Source organism: Loxodonta africana, chromosome 22, assembly GCF_030014295.1.
Source record: "Loxodonta africana isolate mLoxAfr1 chromosome 22, mLoxAfr1.hap2, whole genome shotgun sequence".
Taxonomy (NCBI): Eukaryota; Metazoa; Chordata; class Mammalia; order Proboscidea; family Elephantidae; genus Loxodonta; species Loxodonta africana.
In genome coordinates this window covers 53,435,152-53,455,485 of record NC_087363.1, presented here as the reverse complement: position 1 = coordinate 53,455,485, position 20,334 = coordinate 53,435,152, and the positions used below count along the sequence as shown (strand labels likewise).

At 39.6% G+C, this 20,334-nt stretch overlaps 1 protein-coding gene across 3 annotated transcripts in view; it reads left to right on the top strand.

The window, feature by feature from the left end:
• CHL1 (cell adhesion molecule L1 like) overlaps positions 1–20,334 on the top strand; it is a 100,875-nt gene that overhangs the window by 45,633 nt on the left and 34,908 nt on the right. For all 3 annotated transcript variants that reach the window (XM_010590043.2, XM_010590044.3, XM_003409782.3), the window contains 5 exons: positions 4,732–4,863; positions 11,907–12,047; positions 12,379–12,490; positions 13,840–14,006; positions 16,903–17,068. In XM_010590043.2, the coding sequence (XP_010588345.1) occupies positions 4,732–4,863; positions 11,907–12,047; positions 12,379–12,490; positions 13,840–14,006; positions 16,903–17,068 (718 nt within the window). The remainder of the gene's footprint in view (positions 1–4,731; positions 4,864–11,906; positions 12,048–12,378; positions 12,491–13,839; positions 14,007–16,902; positions 17,069–20,334) is intronic.

The following is a 20,334-nucleotide window of genomic DNA, read 5'->3' as shown; positions in this document are numbered from 1 at the left end:
ATTGGCAACGGGTTTGGTTTCCTGGTTTTTATAATATGCATAAGCAAAAACAGCCAGACGTTTTCACTAGATACAACTATACCTCCTAGGTATCCTTGGTATAAATAACTACACATCCAGTGGAAAGAGATATATTAGGAGGGCATCTGAACTATTTTAAAATCAGAAATAAAAATATGATCGATCTCAAACACATTTCAACTGACTATCTAAAAATAAACTGCCACTAACAATTTTTGAGTTGTAAACTTTTGGATCATTTAAAGGCTTTTGAACTTTAGTAAGGGTAATAGGAATGTATTTATACATGGTTAACCCAAAAACCAAATCCATTGCCATTGAGTTGATTCTGACTCATAGCCACCCTATAGGACAGAGTAGAACTGCCCCATAGGGTTTCCAAGGAGCTTCTGGTGGATTCGAACCACCGACCTTTTGGTTAGCAGCTATAGGTCACTGTAGCTCTCAACCACTGTGCCACCAGGACTCCTATATATAATTATTTATGTATAATATAATTCATAGTTGTTTAGCATTTTCAAAGGAAATCATGAACTCAGGAGCCCTGTGGCCCAGTGGTTCAGAGCTCAGTGTCTAATCAAAAGGCTGGCAGTTGGAATCCACCAGTCCCTCCTTGGAAACCCTATGGAGCAGTTCTATTCTACAGCCTGTGGGGTTGCTATGAGTCAGAATCAACTCAATGGCAATGGGTTTGGTTTTGGGTCATGAACTAAAATGCAATACAATCATTGATATACTTAAGAAAGCCTCATTTTCCAATAACAAACCTGTTCCTAAAAATTGCAAATAAATCCATTTGATGAGCCTAACAGTTTATTTATTAGAGTGTAGTTATTTAATTGAATCTATCTGTGGTAAAACAATTTTATTAAGAAAATATCCACTGTATTGTATGTTTTATTTTGTTTTTCTTCTAGTGACAAACATCTCTAATTAGCTTGATTATTATATTCTTTATATTCAGACATTTGCGTCTGTTTTCAGCAGCATAAAGGAAATTGATCACCTTATTTTTTAAATTTACATTTATGAAAAAAATGGATAAAATTTCAACATGGGTAATTTTCATCAGTTACCATATATCTTAAAATAATAGGAAAGAGAATGGGATTTGATGATGATGTTTACATTCCTAATTTTTAGTTTTAACCATTCTTTCCTCTCAAGCCTTTGGTTTTTTGTTTTTTTTTTTTTTGCATCCTCTCAACTAGATCTTACCTTTCAGGAATAGAGTTGCATGGTCTAAGCTCTGGAACTCATCTGTTTCCTCTCTGCCCCTTCTTGTCTATAGTCTGCACCTCATCCACCAAAAAGTTCCTGTCCCTTGGCTCACATCCTCAGGCTCCACTTTAGTGCTTTCTTTAGTGAATAAAGTTGTTGATAGCTGCCCTTGCATCAGCCCCCAGCTCATGACAAACCCATGCACAGTGGAACAGAACTCTGCCCAGTCTAGCATCATCCCCACGATTGATTGCAGATTGGACCATTTTGATCCATGAGATTTTCATTGACTGATGTTTGGAAGTAGATCACCAGGCCTTTCTTCTAAGCTCCTCTTAATCTGGAAACTCCACTGAAGCCTGTTGAGCATCACAGCAGCACACAACCCTCCGCCGACGGACAGGCGGTGGCTGCTCCTGAGGTACATTGGCTAGGAATCAAACCCGGGTCTTCTGCACGGAAGGTGAGAGTTCTACCGTTGAACCACCACTGCCCACGTAGTGAATACATTAGCAACTAGCTAACCTGTCAATAAATGGGTGAAATTATCAGAGTGAATGACTAGAAGGCAATGATTTCCTTCCAACTAATTTCCCTTCTTTGTTCCCTATGCCTTTTTTACTGGAGTCTTTGGGGATTGCTCATTACAATCAATTCGAAATCACTTAATATGCGTCAGTTCTGTACCAGACAATGTGTCAATGGAGGAGACACAAGGAAGAATAAGATTGTGCCCTGGCTCTCAGAGATCACTTTTCCAGTGGCTCTCACCACTCCACTGACTCAAAGAGAGTCTCATTCTGGGCTAGAAGTAAGGGCAGTGTCTTGGGAGACACAAGAAGGCGATGTTTCTGAGCAAGACAGGCTTGAAATCACTCTCAAATTGCACGGCAAAGTTTACCTTGAGTCTTGCCCAGCTTACGTGTACAGGAGAAACAGGGATGAGGAGAATAACACTAAATGTTCCAGCATTTATAGAAAAAGCTTATGAAGAAGGGTTAAGGTAAAGTTTAGTGATAATTCCTAGTGAATTCTCAAAACTTGTTGAGTCAGTTGATGAATGTTGGGGGACTTTAGTTTTGGGAGCATAAAGTGGAAGTTGGTGAATTTGGTAAACCTTGCCATCTCTCATTGGCCCAGACCAATATGGCAATGATTGAGAAATAATTAAAGCCACCTTGACTTTAGAGTCACATACCACTCACTGTGTATAGGTTCTGTCCGTAGATCCCTGGAATGGCAAGAACAGGAAAATGGGGCTTCTTTTGCTGGCAATCTTGGGCAAGGTAGATGACTTCTTCAAAGCTCTGTACTCTCATCTGTAAAGTGAAAACGTTGGCTGAAATGATAATTAAGTCGTCTTTTAGGTCAACAATATTAGATTTCAATGCAGACACAAAGGGATTAATGAAGCTTGCAAGATGAGACTAGAAATAGGAATCTTGATTTTCTTATGCATGAAGATGCAGAAAAATATCATCATTGCAAGATCTTTATTTTTACACGCTCTGAAAGCATGTAGTAGCAGCAAGTATGAGTAGTCCTCGAATTACGACGTAGTCTAGTCACAGCGAACAGCACTTACAACTGTCCATTTTTTTGTACATATTATTGTTAGTAATATGTTGCAGCGTGTAATCTGCTGATGTTATCATTTTCAGATGTTCAATTTTATGATCTACTGTTGAGAAGACTGTCACATTTACATTTATAAAGATACTGATAATAAAAGGCAAGAATAGTGAAAACTAAAAAAGAACAAAAATGTGGTATTCGACTTATGTCAGAACCGACAAACTTCTACCTTAAGTTAGGGACTACGTGTAGTAGTAGTAAGACTACTACTAAGCAGTAGTCTTAGTTTTCTGCTAGAAATATGATTATTTCTACATTAACAGAACTTTTATCTAAAACTTACGAATGTTTAATTTTACTGTGGTTGTATGAAAAATCTGAAATACTGTTAATGACAATAACATCAAAAAAAACACATACAAAAAAATTCTTCACCTCAGAAAATGATATGCAGTTTATTCTTTGGACTATTGCATTTTAAACTAAATGGATAAATATTTACAGAGTGTACAGATTATAAGTGCAGATATTTAACTTGGGAGTTAACAATTAAGTCCAAACCCTGTGGAATAATTACAAAGGTACTTATCTTGCTTGGGCTTGAACTTGACAGTTATTTGTATACTTTCATGTCCTCTGGCAAATTTATAGATGTTTTCTTTTCACCTAATCTCTTTTTTCCTCCTTTACTTTAAAGATGCAAATGGAATTTTTCATTTAACACATAGCTGTATCATTTTTTTTTTTTTTTTTTTGCTTGTATCATTAAAGACTTGCCTTTTTGACTAAAACGAAAATACAAAAATGTCTTAGGGGAAATAACCAAGCAACACTTGATGGGAATTACTACCTGCAGGTGTTAAGCAATTTTCTCTGAAATGAATTCATCCAAACCATCCACACTTTAATCTAAATCTTTTATTCACTCCTGACATAGTAATATACTTAAGGTGACAAAATATGACAGTGATGTTTGCACTGAAATAAAAATGTCTCATTTTATTCTGAAACACCATTTAGAATTATAATATTGGAGCATAAGGGCATAGAAAGAGTCAAGTCATTTAAATGTAGCTTTTCCTCCATTATTTTGAGGGTGAACAGCTGTTACTTTTATGCTTTCTCCCTTCCAAAAATAAAATCTCTAGGAACGTTTCCCAAATGCACTAGATAGATAAAAAAGATAAATAGGTAGATATAGATACGTAAATGCCGAAAAGTCATTATTAATATTTAAAATCAGTTAATTAATTTTATTAACAATAAAATAATTTCAAAATATAAAAACAAAACAAAACAACAAACACGTTGCCATGGAGTCGATTCCAACACATAGCAATCCTATAGGACGGAGTAGAACTGCCCCATTGGGTGTCTAAGGAGGGGCTGGTAGATTCGAACTACTGATCTTTTGGTTAGCAGCCAAGCTCGTAAACACTGTGCCACTAGGGCTCCTCTCAAAATATATTTACTAAATATCATTCATTTTAGCTGCCAGCCTGCAGCCTGAAAATAAGATGTAGCCAGAACTAAAACTCACCACCTCTTTAGTCCTCCCTCATTTTGTTAGTGAGATGGGTATTTGTGTAGCTAAGTAAAGTGGTTGCAGGTCACTATTTTTAGTATACTGATGTATTATACATACTAAGACCCAGCGCGAGCGCGCGCGCACACACACACACACACACACACACACACACACACACACACACACACACACACACACCATACAACACAAAATCAACGCCCACCTTGGTTTGCGGAGCAAGCTTATCAAAAAGAGCTATTTTGAAACATTTGGTGGTGAGTGCCATCTGCTGGTACGTAGTAGAAATACAGGCCTTAATTTTTTTTTTTTTTTTTTGCCTTTAATAACAGATAAAATAACTGATGAACCATTCATTTTGTTTCCAGAGCCTCCTCGATGGACAAAGAAACCTCAGAGTGGCGTGTATAACACTGAGAGCAGCGATATCTTGATATGTGAGGCTGAAGGAGAACCTCAACCCACAATCAAGTGGAGAATGAATGGCTCCCCTAATATCAGTAAGTGAAAAAACTAATTATAATGTGATGCTATAGGCAATTGTTTGATGGTCAGACACTGGTAATGTGTAAAACGTAGTTGGGAAGTGGCAAGACTCAGCAAGACTCATCTAACCAGAGAATCAGAAATTGCCTCTTCCTAAGTAATGTCATCTTTAAGATTTGATACTTACGGAAGAGCCATTAAATGAAGTCTGTACTGGGTAGGCCATAATAAAAATTATATATGAAAACAAGGTAAAAAATAAATAACTAATGGAGTGAAAGACAATGTATCAAGAAGGAAAGCCAACTGCTCTTCTTTTCCCTGAGAAGAAATAGGTAAAGTGACCTAGTGGTTGAGAGTCAGATCGGAGGTCAATACCTTGCTTAGATGCAGGCAACAGTGACCCAGGCAACAGTGACCCTTTCCTGAGTTCTGCCTTACAGGTACCTGCTTAACTACTCTTGGACATTCCTGATTCCATGATATGAGAAATCTACTGATTCCATGATATGAGAAATCCACAGGGCCAAAGAGACATGCCAAACCTGGACCTGTACCCTCCCCCTTTTCTGCTCATTCTAGACCATCCAAGACCTGCAAATTCCCAGTGCATTTGACTCTGAGCCCACTCCAGATGGTCTAGGGATGGAAAGGCAGGGATGGGCCAGGGCTGAGGGCTACTCTCCCCTTTCTGCCCTTTTCCAGCACAGAACCCAGAAATTCTAAACATGAACCTGAAGCTCAGGTCATTCTGAATGTATTTATTAAGGTGGTTGTAGTTGATTGCATCAAGTCCGTTCCGACCTATGGTAACCCCAGGTGTGCCTAGTAGAACTGTGCTGTATAGGGTTTTCAAAGCTGTGACCTTTTGGAAATAGATTGCCAGGCCTGTCTCCCAAGGTGCATCTGGTTAGGTTTGAACCACCAACCTTTCAGTGAGTAGTTGAGCACTTAACTGTTTGTACAACTAAATTTTAAGCTAGAGCTCAGATCATTTTTAATGCATCTGTTAAGGTAGGATAATAGGACACATATTATTTATCAATTGCTTGGCTGGATTTAGAGTATTTACAGTATTGAGACATGCGTATGCAGCTTCCATTCATTCTCTTGCCCTGGGTCCACACATGCCAAGAATGGACCCCCCGGTGGCCCACAGACCTGGGGCTCCATCTGGACTGAACACCTTCCTAGCTGCGTAGTCTTGAGCTGTTTAATGAATCTCCTGAAGTCATAATTTTTCAACTTTTAAAACAAGGATATTCGTTGTGATTGAATGAGATAAATGTGAACCACCTAGGAGAGCACACTTTATTAAAGCATCATGGGTAAGTTTATGAACTGTGCAGCCTGACTGCCTCTCATTGCATCCTGGCTCTACCATTTACTAGCTGTGCGATGGGGCATATTACTGAACCTCTTACCACTTGTTTTCTCATCAGGAAAATGGGAATGAAAATAACACGTACTGATGAAAGCATTTTTATGTGAATTACAGGCAACAGTACACAGAGAATGCTCAGTACAGGAACTGCCACACAGACAGCACTCCCAAAGTGCTGTTTATTATTGTAGTTTTCACATACCAAGCGCTCAGGAAAGCTTAATTCTCATTATTAGTATCTTCAAGTATGGAATTTATCCTCATCTGTTTAAAAAACAGAATAAGATTTGAAAAACGAGGCTTTAGGGAAGTCACTGGTTGCCATCAAGTCAATTTTGACTCACACCCACCCTACAGGACAAAGTAGAACTGCCCCATAGGATTTCCAAGGAGTGGCTGGTGGATTTGAGTTGCTGACCATTTGGTTAGTAGCCATAGCTCTTAACCACTAGGCCACCAAGGCTCCTTAGAGAGATCAGAGGGAAATAAAAACTTTTTGTTGTTCATAAAAAATACTAAGGATGCTATAATAAGGAATGCTGATTCTCTGAGAACATAAAATTCTAACACTTTATATTTGAATGGTGTTTGACACTTTATGAAGGGCATTCACAAATGGTTTTGAAACACACACACACACACAAAACAAAATCCACAAAACTTCTGAAGGAGCTATTATTACTCCCAGTTAGTAGGTTTGTTCATCAGTAGACATTTATTGAGTGCTCCCTATGTGCCAGACATTGGGCTAATTCTTGGGATACAGCAGCGAATGAAACAGATAAAATCCCTGTTCTTCTGAGGCTGATATTCTCGTGGGGAGAGACAGTCAGTAGACCAGTAAGCCTGTAAATGTGTACTGCAGGGTGATAAAGTAGAATATAGCTGGGTTGTTGTTGTTAGGTGCTGTGCAGTCATTTTTGGCTCATAGTAACCCCATGTGACAGAGTTGAACTGCCCCATAGGGCTCTCTTGGCTGTAATCTTTACAGAAGCAGATGGCCAGAGATCTTTCTCCCATGGAGCCACTGGGTGGGTTCAACCTGCCAGTCTTTCAGCTAACAGCCAAGCACTTAACCATTGTGCCACCAAAGCTCCTTATTGTTGTTGTCAGGTGCCATCAAGTCATTTCCAACTCCTAGCAACCCTATGTACAACAAAATGAAGCACTGCCCAGTCCTATGCCATCCTCACAATCATTGTTATGTTTGAGCCCATGGTTGCAGCCACTGTGTCAATCCACCTCGTCAAGGGTCTTTCTCTTTTCCGCTGACCCTGTTCTTTACCAGCCATGATGTCCTTTTCCAGGCGCTGATCCCTCCTGACAACATGTCCAAAACACGTAAGACGCAGTCTCGCCATCCTTGCTTCTGAGGAGCATTCTGGTTGTACTTCTTCCAAGACAGATTATTTCGTTCTTTTGGCAGTCCGTGGTATATTCAATATTCTTTGACAACACCACAATTCAAACATGTCAATTCCTCGGTCTTCCTTATTCATTATCCAGCGTTCACATGTGTATGATGCGATTGAAAATACCTTGGCTTGGGTCAGGTGCACCTTTGTCATCAAGGTGACATCTTTGCTTTTTAATCCTTTAAAAGGTCTTTTGCAGCAGATTTGCCCAATGCAACGCGTCTTTTGATGTCTTGACTGCTGCTTTCACGGTTGTTGATTGTGGATCCAAGTAAAATGAAATCCTTGACAACTTCAGTCTTTTCTCCGTTTATCATGATGTTGCTCATTGGTCCAGTTGTGAGAATTTTTGTTTTCTTTATGTTGAGGTGTGATCCACACTGAAGGCTGTGGTCTTTGATTTTCATTAGTAAGTGCTTCAAGTCCTCTTCACTTTCAGCAAGCAAGGTTGTGTCATCTGCATAACGCAGGTTGTTAATGAGTCTTCCTCCCATCCTGATGCCCTGTTCATCTTCATATAGTCCAGTTTCTCAGATTATTTGCTCAGCGTATAGATTGAATAGGTATGGTGAAAGGCTACAACCCTGACACACACCTTTCCTGGCTTTAAACCACTGCCTCTTGATCTATGTATAGGTTCCTCATGAGCACAATTAAGTGTTCTGGAATTGCCATTTTTTGCAATGTTATCCATAACTTGTTATGATCTACATAGTCATATGTCTTTGCATAGAACAATGTTTATTTCCTTTTTATTTCAAACTTAAGCCATAGTCTCATTTCTTCTTTTGATAATACCCTGAAGGAGGCCTGGTGGTGCAGTGGTTAAATGCCTGGCTGTTAACTGAAAGGTCGGTTGTTCGAACCCACCAGCCACTCTGAGGGAGAAAGGATTACAGCTTTGGAAAACCTATGGGGCAATTCTACTCTGTCCTGCAGGGTCACTATGACTCGTAATTGACTTGATGTCAATGGGTTTGGTTTTGTGTTTGGATTGTGTTGATTCAGGGCTTGTCATGGGGCAGATAGTATAAGCAGAAGTAAAGGGGATAATGGAGTTAATATTAAAGGGCATGGAACTCTGGGCCTGCCATATAAGAGTGAAGAATCAGATCAGACTTCCAGGTCTTTGCATCAGTCTCTTAGAGTTAGCCATAAAGGACTAGGAAGAGCCATCCATCTTGCAAATTCTCAAGAGATAAGTAATAAATTGTCCTAAGGATTGTGATGATTGTGATAGTTTTCTATTGTTACTGTAACAAATTATCACAAATTTTATGACTCAAAACAACACAAATCTATTATTGTAGTTCTAGAGGTTAAAACTATGCCTCAAGCATAACAATGATTGTGAGAATGGTGCAGGACCAGGGATTGTTTCGTTCTGTTGTACATAGGGTTGCTCTGAGTCAGAACAGACTCCATGGCACCTAATAACAACAACATACCCAAACCCAAACCAAACCCACTGCTGTTGAGTTGATTCTGACTCATAGCGACCCCATAGGACAGAGTAGAGCTGCCCGGTAGAGTTTTCAAGGAGCATCTGGTGGATTCGAACTGCCGACCTTTTGGCTAGCAGTGGTAGCACTTAACCACTATGCCACCAGGGTTTCCAACAACAACGTAGGTTACATATATGACACAAGGCACCCTGGGCTAAAATCAAGGTGTCGTCAGGTACCTTAATCATCTAGTGCTGCTATAACAGAAATACCAAACAGAAGTTTATTCTCTCACAGGCTAGAAGTCCAAATTCAGGGTGTCAGCTCCGGGGGAAGACTTCTCTCTCTGTCAGCTCTGGAGGAAGGTCCTTGTCATCAATCTTCCTCTGGTCAAGGAGCTTCTCAGTGCAGGGACCTAGGTCCAATGGACATGCTATTCTCTTGGCTCTTATCTGGTATGGGGTCCTCCTGTCTCTACTCACTTCTCTCTTTTATATCTCAAAAGAAATTGACTTAAGACACTACCTAACCTTGTAGATTGAGTCCTGCCTTATTTATGTAACTGCCACTAATCCCACCTCTTCAACGTCATAGAGGTAGGCTTTGCAACACAAAGGAAAATCGATTCAGATGCCAAAATGGTGGACAATCACATAATACTGGAAATCATGGCCTAGCCAAGTTGACACACATTTTTGGGTGACACAATTTAATCCATGGCAGCAGGGATTACCAGGGATTTCTGGAAGGTCTGAGAAAGAATCTACTTCTTTGCTTCCAGCTTCTAGAGGCTGCCTGTATTCCTTGGCTCCTGGCTTCCTTCTTCTATCTCCAAAGCCAGCAACATTGCGTCTTTCTGACATTCTTCCATATTCATGTCTTCCTCTGACTATAGCAGAGAAAAAGAAGTTCTCTGAACTTAAGGACTCATTGGATTAATTTGGGTTTATCTGGATAATCTCCCTATCTCAATGTCCTTCATTTTAACCACACTTGCAAAATCCCTTTTACCATGTAAATAGCATATTTGCAGGTTCTGGGGATTAGGGCATGAACCTTCTTTTTGGCGGGGGGAGGGAGGAGGGCATCATTTTTCTGCTCATCACAGAGACATAACCAAAACAAAAACCAAACCCACTGCTGTCGAGTTGATTCTGACTCATAGCAACTCTGCAGAAAAGAGTAGAACTGCCCCATATGGTTTCCAAGGGTGTAAATCTTTATGGAAGCAGATTGCCACATCTTTTTCTCGTGGCACAGGCATATACTGGCAGTAAAATTCCACTCCTGTAGCTGTTTTTCACTAATCCCAACAAATACTTTTGAATGTCTCCTCTGTGATAGCCTCTTTTTTAGATGCTGGAGATATACGTACAAACCACACAGACAGGCCCTGTCTTCATGAAGCTCACGGTCAAATGTAAAAATTTTTTTGATTCCAGGGGCAAAAAGATGTAATATAAAATCTTCTATTTAAAAATATCATAATTAATGTCTTCTAAAACATCATATAGTTACTGTTTTGTATAATGGAGACACAATAAGCACAAATAGATTTATTGGTGATCTTATCATGTCATTAAATCTACAAATTTTAATGAATTTGCCCTCGCTTGATGTTTCTAAGTAATGTGTTTCCCTTTGTACTGCTTGTTTTTAGTGTTATAGAAAGGCATGGCATGTGCAGTCTCTGGCATCCAGCTTTCTTACCTCTAAACCAAAAAAAAAAAAAAAAAATAGACCCACTGCTGTCAATTCCGACTATAGTGACCCTGTAGGACAGAGTAGAACTGTCCCATTGGGTTTTGAAGGAATGGCTGGTGGATTTGAACTGCTGACCTTTTGGTTAGCAGCCAAATGCTTAACCACTATACCACCAGGGCTACAGCAAATATATTTATACTGATCTAGTAGGTTCTGAACAAAGTCAGTGAGATAGCACAGGTGCCAAAGAATTCTTTGTCCCTTAGTAAACGCACCAGAAATGTCAGAGCTCCTCACTTCCAAAAGATATTTCCAGAAGTATTCTTAGATCCAAAGTGGGGTAGGTTTTATAGCCAAAGAGTAGAGAACTTGACCCCTGCTTTCAAGAAGGATTTAATCTTCCTGGAAAAGTGAAATACATGATATATATATACCAAGAAAATTGAAATGAAAGATGTAAGACTAGAAAATTATGGACAGACAGAGAAGTGAAGCAGAGGAATAAAGGTGTCAAGGTGAGAAGAGCAGACAATATTGGTGCATTGGGAGGGGTGCTGGGCAGTATCAGGAAGGAAATTCAGAAGAGTAAGCAAAACTCAGAGCCCTGGTAGCATAGTGATTAAGAGCTCAGGCTGCTAATCAAAAGGTTGGCATTTCAGATCCATCAGGCACTCTTTGGAAACTCCATGGGGCAGTTCTACTCTGTTGTATAGGGTAGCTATGAGTCAGAATCAATTGGACAGCAGTGGGGTTTTTTTTTTTTGGAAGTGAGATTCATTTCTTAGTGGGACCTGAACGCTTAATGGATAGATAATCTGTGATCTTATTCAGGGGTATGGGCATGGGAGACAGTGAACTGGAAGCTAGCAGATATTTTAGCAATAATATTCATTTGATGAAAGAAATTGAAACCATAAACCAAAAGGGTTTGGGAAGAGAAAAAAAAACACGGTTGAGTCTACAGAATTCTAAAGAATCAGCTTTCATGAATTATTATTCACCCTAAACTGGTCTTAAAATATAAATACTGTGTGACATGTTTAATAGACGGCATATAAATATTTTATGTCCTATTCTTTATCAAGCTGACATTCTTTAACCTCTTTCAGATCATCCATTTGTTGTCGATGTCAGGTCCCCAAAGGAAATCAGTTTTACCAATCTACAACCAAATAATACTGCTGTGTTGCAGTGTGAAGCCTCGAATATCCATGGGACCATCCTTACCAATGCCAATGTTGATGTTGTAGGTGAGCATATCCGAAAGCAGACTGTTAACCTACCATTCTAAAGAAAAATGGTCAAGGTTATACTCACACACACAGACTCACACACACAGATTGAATTCTTGACACATAAAATATGGGGCAAAGTCGAAGCACCTTTCACCATGTATTTGAGTATTAGGCTTCACACTAAAACTGTGCTTCCAGAAATGAACTAAATTGAGATGCCTTTCTAATTTAAGAATGTGTTCTGTAATATTAAGCTGCTTTCTGTTCCTATAGCATTAACACGGGTACAGTTTAGAACAATGTCATTTGCCGTTGTTAAAATTGTATTTATGTTCTTTGCAACTAGATATCCACCCACTGATACAAACTGAAGATGAAGAAAATTATGCGGCTGTAGTTGGGTACAGTGCTTTCTTACATTGTGTGTTCTTTGCATCACCCAAGGCCAGCGTGTCCTGGTAAGCTGGCACACAGTTTTCTTAAGAGAATTTCAGGTGCAGAACTTATCTTGTTTCTTCATCCATCATTTGGCAGGCTGCATTGTGTGGTTATATGGACTCAATGGCTCTGAGAAGTGAGATAGCAAACTTATCTTTCCCGGAAATATTGGCTTAGTTTCTAAGTTTTTCTCACATGGGGAAATATCAAGAGCTATTTCTGTTCATACAGGGAAGCAAAGAATTGATTACTGAGACAATTTGAAATGTGGATTTATTTTTTCATTTTGGGGATATTTGAAGTCATACCTAATGTTATCGTTGTTGTTTTGGGACTATCTAAATAATTATCTAAAGCTGTATTCATTTCTAAATATATATACTTAAAAGTTCCCATCATCCATTTTGATTTTAATTTCCAATGTATTGTTGCTGTAATAAGTCTGAACATATTGTCATATGTGTCTAACATATTGGTTACTTTACTGGAAAAGCTTGGTTAAACTTAGTTATACTATTAAACTATTTGCCTAGTTTGGGTAAGGAGAGGGCCATGCCAGTGCAGGACTGTAACCTGTCTTTATTTAAAATTTTGATACTGTGTTCATTGCGAATTTTTGGCATTAATTTTGATTAAAAAAATATTGTATTAACCATTACCTACCTTAATGACTGAGATTTTTGGCACCCCCTCAAATTTTGCCTCTGAGGGAAGCGTCCCACTTGCCTCACCCAAGTCCTGGAAAATGCTGTGTGAGCAGCAGCCCTGATTTGCACTTTACATTTTTAAGCTCCAGAAGTTGCTTGTGTGAGATTTCCTGTGTAAATCAAGCTGTGGCAGCAAATGCTCAGAAAATGGATGAGTGTAGGAGAAAAGGACCGTGGAGTTGATAAGGGTAAATGTAATCCATGTCCACAGGACATACAAGACTTCCTAGACTGTACTATTTCTGAATGACCAGTGTTCTCCCAGGACAGCAGGAGTTTCGGAGGGTTCATTATCTCTTTCAATTACTAGCTTCTCCATTTAGTATCCTGAAGCAGTCATTAACTAAAGAGTTCACCATCAATAAGCCAACAAGTATTTATTAAGCTCAGAGGACAGATGCAAAACGGTGCTGACTGCTATGAGAAATACAGCAGAAGCAAAGAGCATGGACCAAGACTGCCTCTAGCCACAGTCTAGTTGGGTAGATAAGATATACACCCATGACCCATTTTGAGAAAAATGCACACCCCTATGGAATCTTTCATAAGGTCTGCTAAGCTCCTGAAGAAGGAGTTAGCTTGAATGACATCAGCAGCCAGTTTCAAAAAGAGTGTACACTCCTGTCACTCTCCAAATTGATTTATGTTTTCTGTGTCCACAGGCAGAAGGTGGATGAAGCGAAACCTCTTGAAGGCATTCGGTACTATATCCATGAAAATGGCACATTACAGATCAATAAAACCACAGAAGAGGATGCTGGGCCATACTCCTGTTGGGTAGAAAATGCTAAAGGAAAAGCTGCCGTCACAGCCAACTTGGATATTAGAAGTAAATTTATTTTAATTTGCATGAATTATCATATGGATTCCATTTCTCTCTCTCTTTCTTTTTCTTTCCTTCCTTCCTGTCTTTTGTTTTTTATTATTTTACAGTATTTGACTCTTTATGTCCACTAAGTAACTCAATGTGCCAACCCCACAGACTACATTTTTAAAGCACATGAACATTCTCTCAGGATGTCTCTTTAACCCTTATGTCTCACTGCACTCTGAAGTGTCAGGTAAAGATGTTGAAATTTCCTTATAAAGTCAGCGAAGAAGATTTTTTTATACTACAGAAAGCTAAAAACAAAACAAAAACAAACTAACCTAATCCAGATCAAGCAACTCAGCCAGGGTCAAAGTAGCAACAATGTGAAGCTCAAAGATTGGCCCAAAGTGGGCTTTAAACCTTCCTGAGTGGTGAGCTCCTGGCCCAAGAGATGGACAAATTCACGAAGTTTCAGTCTGCCCTTACAGCCGTTTTATATGTAGTGAGTATACAGGCAGTCCCTGGGTTATGAAAGAGTTCTGCTCCTGAGTGTCTTTAAGAATTTGTAGGTAAATCAGAACAGTTCCATACGGTTTTATTTAGCCTTACTTTAGTGCAAGCCCTGGTGGCCCAGTGGTTAAGAGATATAGTTGCAAACCAAAAGGTCAGTAGCTCAAATCCACCAGGTGCTCCTTGGAAACCCTATGGGGCAGTTCTACTCTGTCCTTTAGGGTCACTATGAGTCGGAATTGACTTGATGGCAATGGGTTAATGGGATTTGGTGCAAGAAAAGGCTCAAAGTCTTTTCAATGATTTAAAAGCTGCACGTGCAGCAAGTAAAGGTGATTGCGATGAAGAATTTGTTGTGAGTAGGGGTTGGTTCAATGGTTTTAAAGTGAAGACAAATTTATATAACATTAAAGGGTAAGTAAGAGTTGTCTGTAAGTCAGACGTTTGTAACCTGCGGACTGTAGGTACACGACTCATATCAATGAAGGATTAAGGATACAAGTTTTTGCATATAAAGATAGTAATGTCAAGGGTGGAGTTGAATAAGAGTCTATAGTGTAGTAATTTAGCGCATGAGCTTTACTCTCTACCAGGCCTATGTTCAAATCCCGACTCAGGCTCTTACCAATTAGGAAAACCTGGGCTCATCCTTTAATTTCATTTTTGCCTTAAGTTACCTCCTCTGGAAGATTCAAAACAAAAACAAAAAAACATTGCCATCAAGTCGATTCCAACTCCTACCGATCCTACAGGACAGAGTAGAATTGCTCCATACGGTTTCCAAGGAGCGTCTGGTGGATTTGAAATGCTGACCTTTTTGGTTAGCAGCCATAGCTCTTAACCACTATGCCATCAGGGTGACAGGGATGTTATTATTTACAGAGTTGTTATAATTATAAAATGCCACAGTGAATGTGAACTTTTTAGCAGAGTCCTGGCGCATAGTGTATGTGCTTCTTAAATGATATCTATTATTATTCAATCGATCCCTGGCTTTAAATTTAAAATTAGGATATTTCATAATTCACTTAAAATTAAATAAATGTAATACTCTCTCAAAGTTTTGTGCCTGGGATACCAAACAATCAATTTTACTAACACTTTCACTTTTACTCTGTCACTTGAGTGACATGTAGATAGCAGATATTAAAACATAATCGAGGAATTGGAGGTGAGATAATTGATACGGCTCCTGAGAGGGCCACCAAGTGCCACATTAGAGTAAAGTAGACCTATCTTTAATCGGGTGTCACAGAGGAAGGATTTTATGTTTTGAAACAGTCGTAATGAAGGAGACATTTTTCAAGACAGTTGTAGTGCCAATCTTTGAGCTTCATATTATTGCTAATAATGACTTATTTTGATTTTAAACTATCACTCACTGTCACTCATTTAACAGGTTTACTGCATGCATTCAACAGTGCCTACTGCATGCATTTAACAGTGCCTACAACAGTGCCTACTGCATGCATTCAACAGTGCCTACTCCATGCATTCCACAGTGCCTGCTGCATGCAGACTCCCACCTAGGCTCTGGGGATAGTGCAGTGTGGTAGTATAGGCACAGGCCCTGCCTTCATGGAATTTACTTTCTAATTCCCCACCTTCATATTGATCATTAACCTGCGCAGGTGGCATCATCGGTTAACCTCGGGTTTCTGAATTAACAACAAACATATTAATAGAAAAGCAACTACTTTTCCTTTTTTCTCTGTGGTGGTTTGATCTTATGTCCACAAGCACAAGGGGAAATTATATTAGTTTCACCTCTTAGAGCCGCTTGTTTGCTCACACATTCCTTTTTCCCTTTACCCAGGAAGTATTGGGGGGGAATTGGTAAACTATTACAGGTAGTCCCCAGCTTAAGAGGTATTCGAGTTATGATGAACCACACTTATGACCATCTGTGTTTTTATACATCTTATTGTTGGTAATATGTACTACATACAATGTTGTAGGGCATAATTTGCTGATGTCATCATATCTGTAAGTTTATATGTCATGTTTCCAACTCCCAAAAACAAATAAAGTTCAGATTTACAAAGATTTTGGTAATAAAAGGCAATAATAATGAAAACTAAAAAAAAAAAAAGAAAAGAAAAAGAAGGTATTCAACTTATGTCGGAACCAGCTTACGACAATGGAGTCATTGGAACTGAACTCAGTTGTAAATTGGGGATGACCTGTAATTAATCCTCCCACCCAGAATTTGTCAGTTGCCCATCCTTGAATGGAAAGCAAATAGTAATGATACATGATGTTAGAAAATTACAGTGGGACAAACATCATATGAGGATTCGATGACTATGTTGACAGTTCTGGCTGATTAAAATTGCAGGCTCTTAATAGCAAACTAAGCTGTTCTCTGTAGTTCTAACTACTGTTTTTGTCTGATAAAAAACAGATGCCACAAAACTTCGAGTTTCTCCTAAGAATCCTCGTGTCCCCAGATCACATATACTTGAATTACATTGTGAGAGCAAAAGTGACTCACATTTGAAACACAGTTTGAAGTTGTCCTGGAGCAAAGATGGAGAAGCCTTTGAAATTAATGGCACAGAAGATGGCAGGTAAGTAAACTACCAAATATAATATTTGCGTGAGATTAACACCCTGCATTAAAAAATTATAAAAATATTCTCACTCGATTAAAATACAAAATTTGACTAACGTAGTTCAGTCTTTAAATCAACATTCAAAAGATCATGCGGTGGACTGGTTTCACTTTTCTATCAAATGCTTATCTTGTTTGGCTACCAACTTTTTATATAATGTGTATCATCTTGTAAGGAGCTCTGGTGGTGAGATATTTAAGTGCTTGGCTGCTAATTGAAAAGTCAGCAGATCAAACCTTACGGGGCAGTTCTACTCAGTACTATAGGGTCATTATGAGTTGGAATCAACTCAGTGGCACACAACAACAAAAACATCATGCTGTTAGTGCACAAAGTAGAAGCCACTGCGAGCATTTGGAACAGAAAAGGATTTATTGCATGGGTTTGGTTGGTTACAAAGCCATGGGAAGGGTAAAGCTAGGCTTAAAGGGGGCTGCTTACTAAGCTTTTGGCTAATGATACCCGGCACTGCAGCTGTGATCCAGAGGTCTAGAAACTGCAGCTGCTTCTGCTGCTGCGACCGTAGCTGTCCCCACGGTGCTGCTGGCGAGTCCAGCCACGGCCAGTTCTCATGGCTGCCAGAGTCACTGGTTGCCTCGCCACCCCAGAGAAAACATTATCCATTTCCCTTCTACCTTCCAAATCTCACAGGAGTGCATCTCTTTGGCAGGATCTAAATCCTATCCAAATTCTTTATGACAAGTAAGAATCTAAGTTTGAAACTTCCAGGCTTTGTAATACAAAAAGAATGTTCCAGAAAATGTGAATAAATGCTGAGGACGATATTAAGCACATCAGAGAAAAACAATGTTGTACTGAGTGCCTAATATGCCTTCGGAAGGCATACCAATGTCCACTCCCCTCCCTCTTGCCTTGCTACTAAACAGGGGTTAAACACTGACCGTCTTTGAGCAAAATCTCACCTGCAGTTATGTTTCGTTATTCATCATTATGACTAAAATAAATCTGAAGGTCTTTGGATAGGACACTTTCTCCTCAGATGAGATGGTAGCATAATGTCATGGTTAAGGGCATGGACTCTGGATTTGAATAGCCTGGGTTCGATTCCTAGCTCTGTCACTTCTTGGGTCTATGACCTTAGAGAAGTTAGTTAACCTTTCTCTGTCTTACTTTTCCCTTCTATAAAATAGTTTTTGAGTTATACAAAAATTATCTTTGTCCTAGAGTTGTTGTGAATTAGAAAATGCTAAGTACTCAGTATGTTTTAGCTAGTCTATCTAGCCCTGTCTGTGTATGTATGTGTGTTTGTGTGAGACCTCTGTACTAAGGCATTGGTCTTAGCCTGGGTATTTAATTCTTTTCTTCCTCTGCCTTCTATATGTATGTGAAGGTTTGTGGAAAGGCAGCATATGTCTTGTAACCAGTTGTCACTGAAACAAGAGATCAGGTATATTTTCGTAAGGCTACACCTTACAACACAGATACCATATCTTCCACCTTAGGTTAGGTCTCAGTTGACCTGTCAGCTACTCAGGCCTCCCCAGATCTCCCCCCTTGTCACTACTGCCTGGTTATTTGAGGTCGTCGTTGTGACCTCTGGGCTGCAGCCAAGAAGAGAGTCAGAGACTCATGTCCTGTTAGTGATGTGATGTACATATTTGGGCTCTGCTCTCAGAAACTCCAACCTGCCACTTTGTAGGACCCAGTTTTAAAGTTTGTGCAGGATGCAGGCTGACACTCAAATGAGCCTTTGGCCATCAGAGTTGACCGAGCATGTGTTGCAGCTGTTCTCCCAATTTCCCCTAAGGTAACCTCAGCTCAGGAGAGGCCTCAGGAGTGGGAACCCTGGGCACTACTGCTGCGGGCTGGCTTTGACTGGTGCCAAGAGCAGGTGTTGGATATAGAGCAAGGGATTGAGATCATAGGTTTTTGCTAAATTTTTAGAGAACCATCAGTAAGCTCCTGTTTCTCACCTCCTCCTGGGACAACTCCTCCTTATCAATAGGCTGGGGACAAGAAGCTTTTACTTAAAAAGAAGTTGAATTTCTAATCAAAGGTTAGAACCATAGAGAACACCAAGAAGTGAAAATTCCTGCTTCTTTTCCTTCCTGCCCCCTTTCACAGATATGTGCATGCTAAGTGTTAGAAACCACCTTTCTGGACCATTATGCCCACTGGGTGCCTCGTGTTATGCTTGTGATTCCCATACACAGTTATTAATCCTCACAGCAAAACTTTTAGGTAGGGTGAAATGACTCCAAGGCATTTTCTGTGAATTTCTAACCTGTAAGTGGTTGTACCCCACACACTATCGTTAGGAAAAGTGAAATAGGACATGGATATGAAAGCATTCTTAAAATTGATACTGTGCTTCACAAATGTAGTGGGTACAGTTCATGGCTGCAGGCAGAATGAAGACTCAGTGGCAAGAAGAGAGGGATAAACAACGTATCAGAAACCAGGACTGTGTGGGAGAAAAGGGTGTTGAGAACACAAATTGGAGGGCTCTATCATTGGCACCAAAGGGGGGCTGTTTTTTCTCCCTTAGAAATGGTAGAAAATGAATGGAGGAGGATGATACTGAAATAATAATGAAGTCATAATGAATGGTCCCTTCCCAACAAGTCAGAAATTAATGTAATTAGCTTAAGCATAGGGTCAAGAGGGACGGGAGTTGGGGGGGGGACGTTGAAATATCTTCCGTGAAAAGTGTGATTAGTGATAAGCCAGAAAAGAATAAATGTTTTTGATTAATATCATTATCTAGCCACTTTTAAGCACTTATCATGCCAGGCTTTATGTATTAATCTCTCTGTGTGCTTTGGAGTCTTGGTGGCACAGTAGTTAAGATCTTGGCTGCTAACCAAAACGTTGGCATTTTGAATCCACCAGCTGCTCCTTGGAAAACCTATGGGGCAGTTCTACTCTGTCCTGTAGGGTCACTATGAGTCAGAATTGACTCAGTGACAATGAGTTTGATTTTCTTTTTTTGGTTCTATGTGCTTTGTCTCATTGACTTCTCCTGAACAGAAAGACACTATTGTTACCTCTATTTTTTAGATAAGGTGAATTAGGATCAACATATTGCCCAATAATATACAGGCAATAATTGGTGGAATAATTGGTGGAAATAAGCTGCAAACACAGATCTCCAAAGAATCGCTTTTGCCATACTGCCTTCAGCAAAACTTCGCTATGGAATGGAGTAAGAAGACAAGGAAGCTTAACAAGGGCCAGGGGCTAGCAAGTTGGATGTTGTA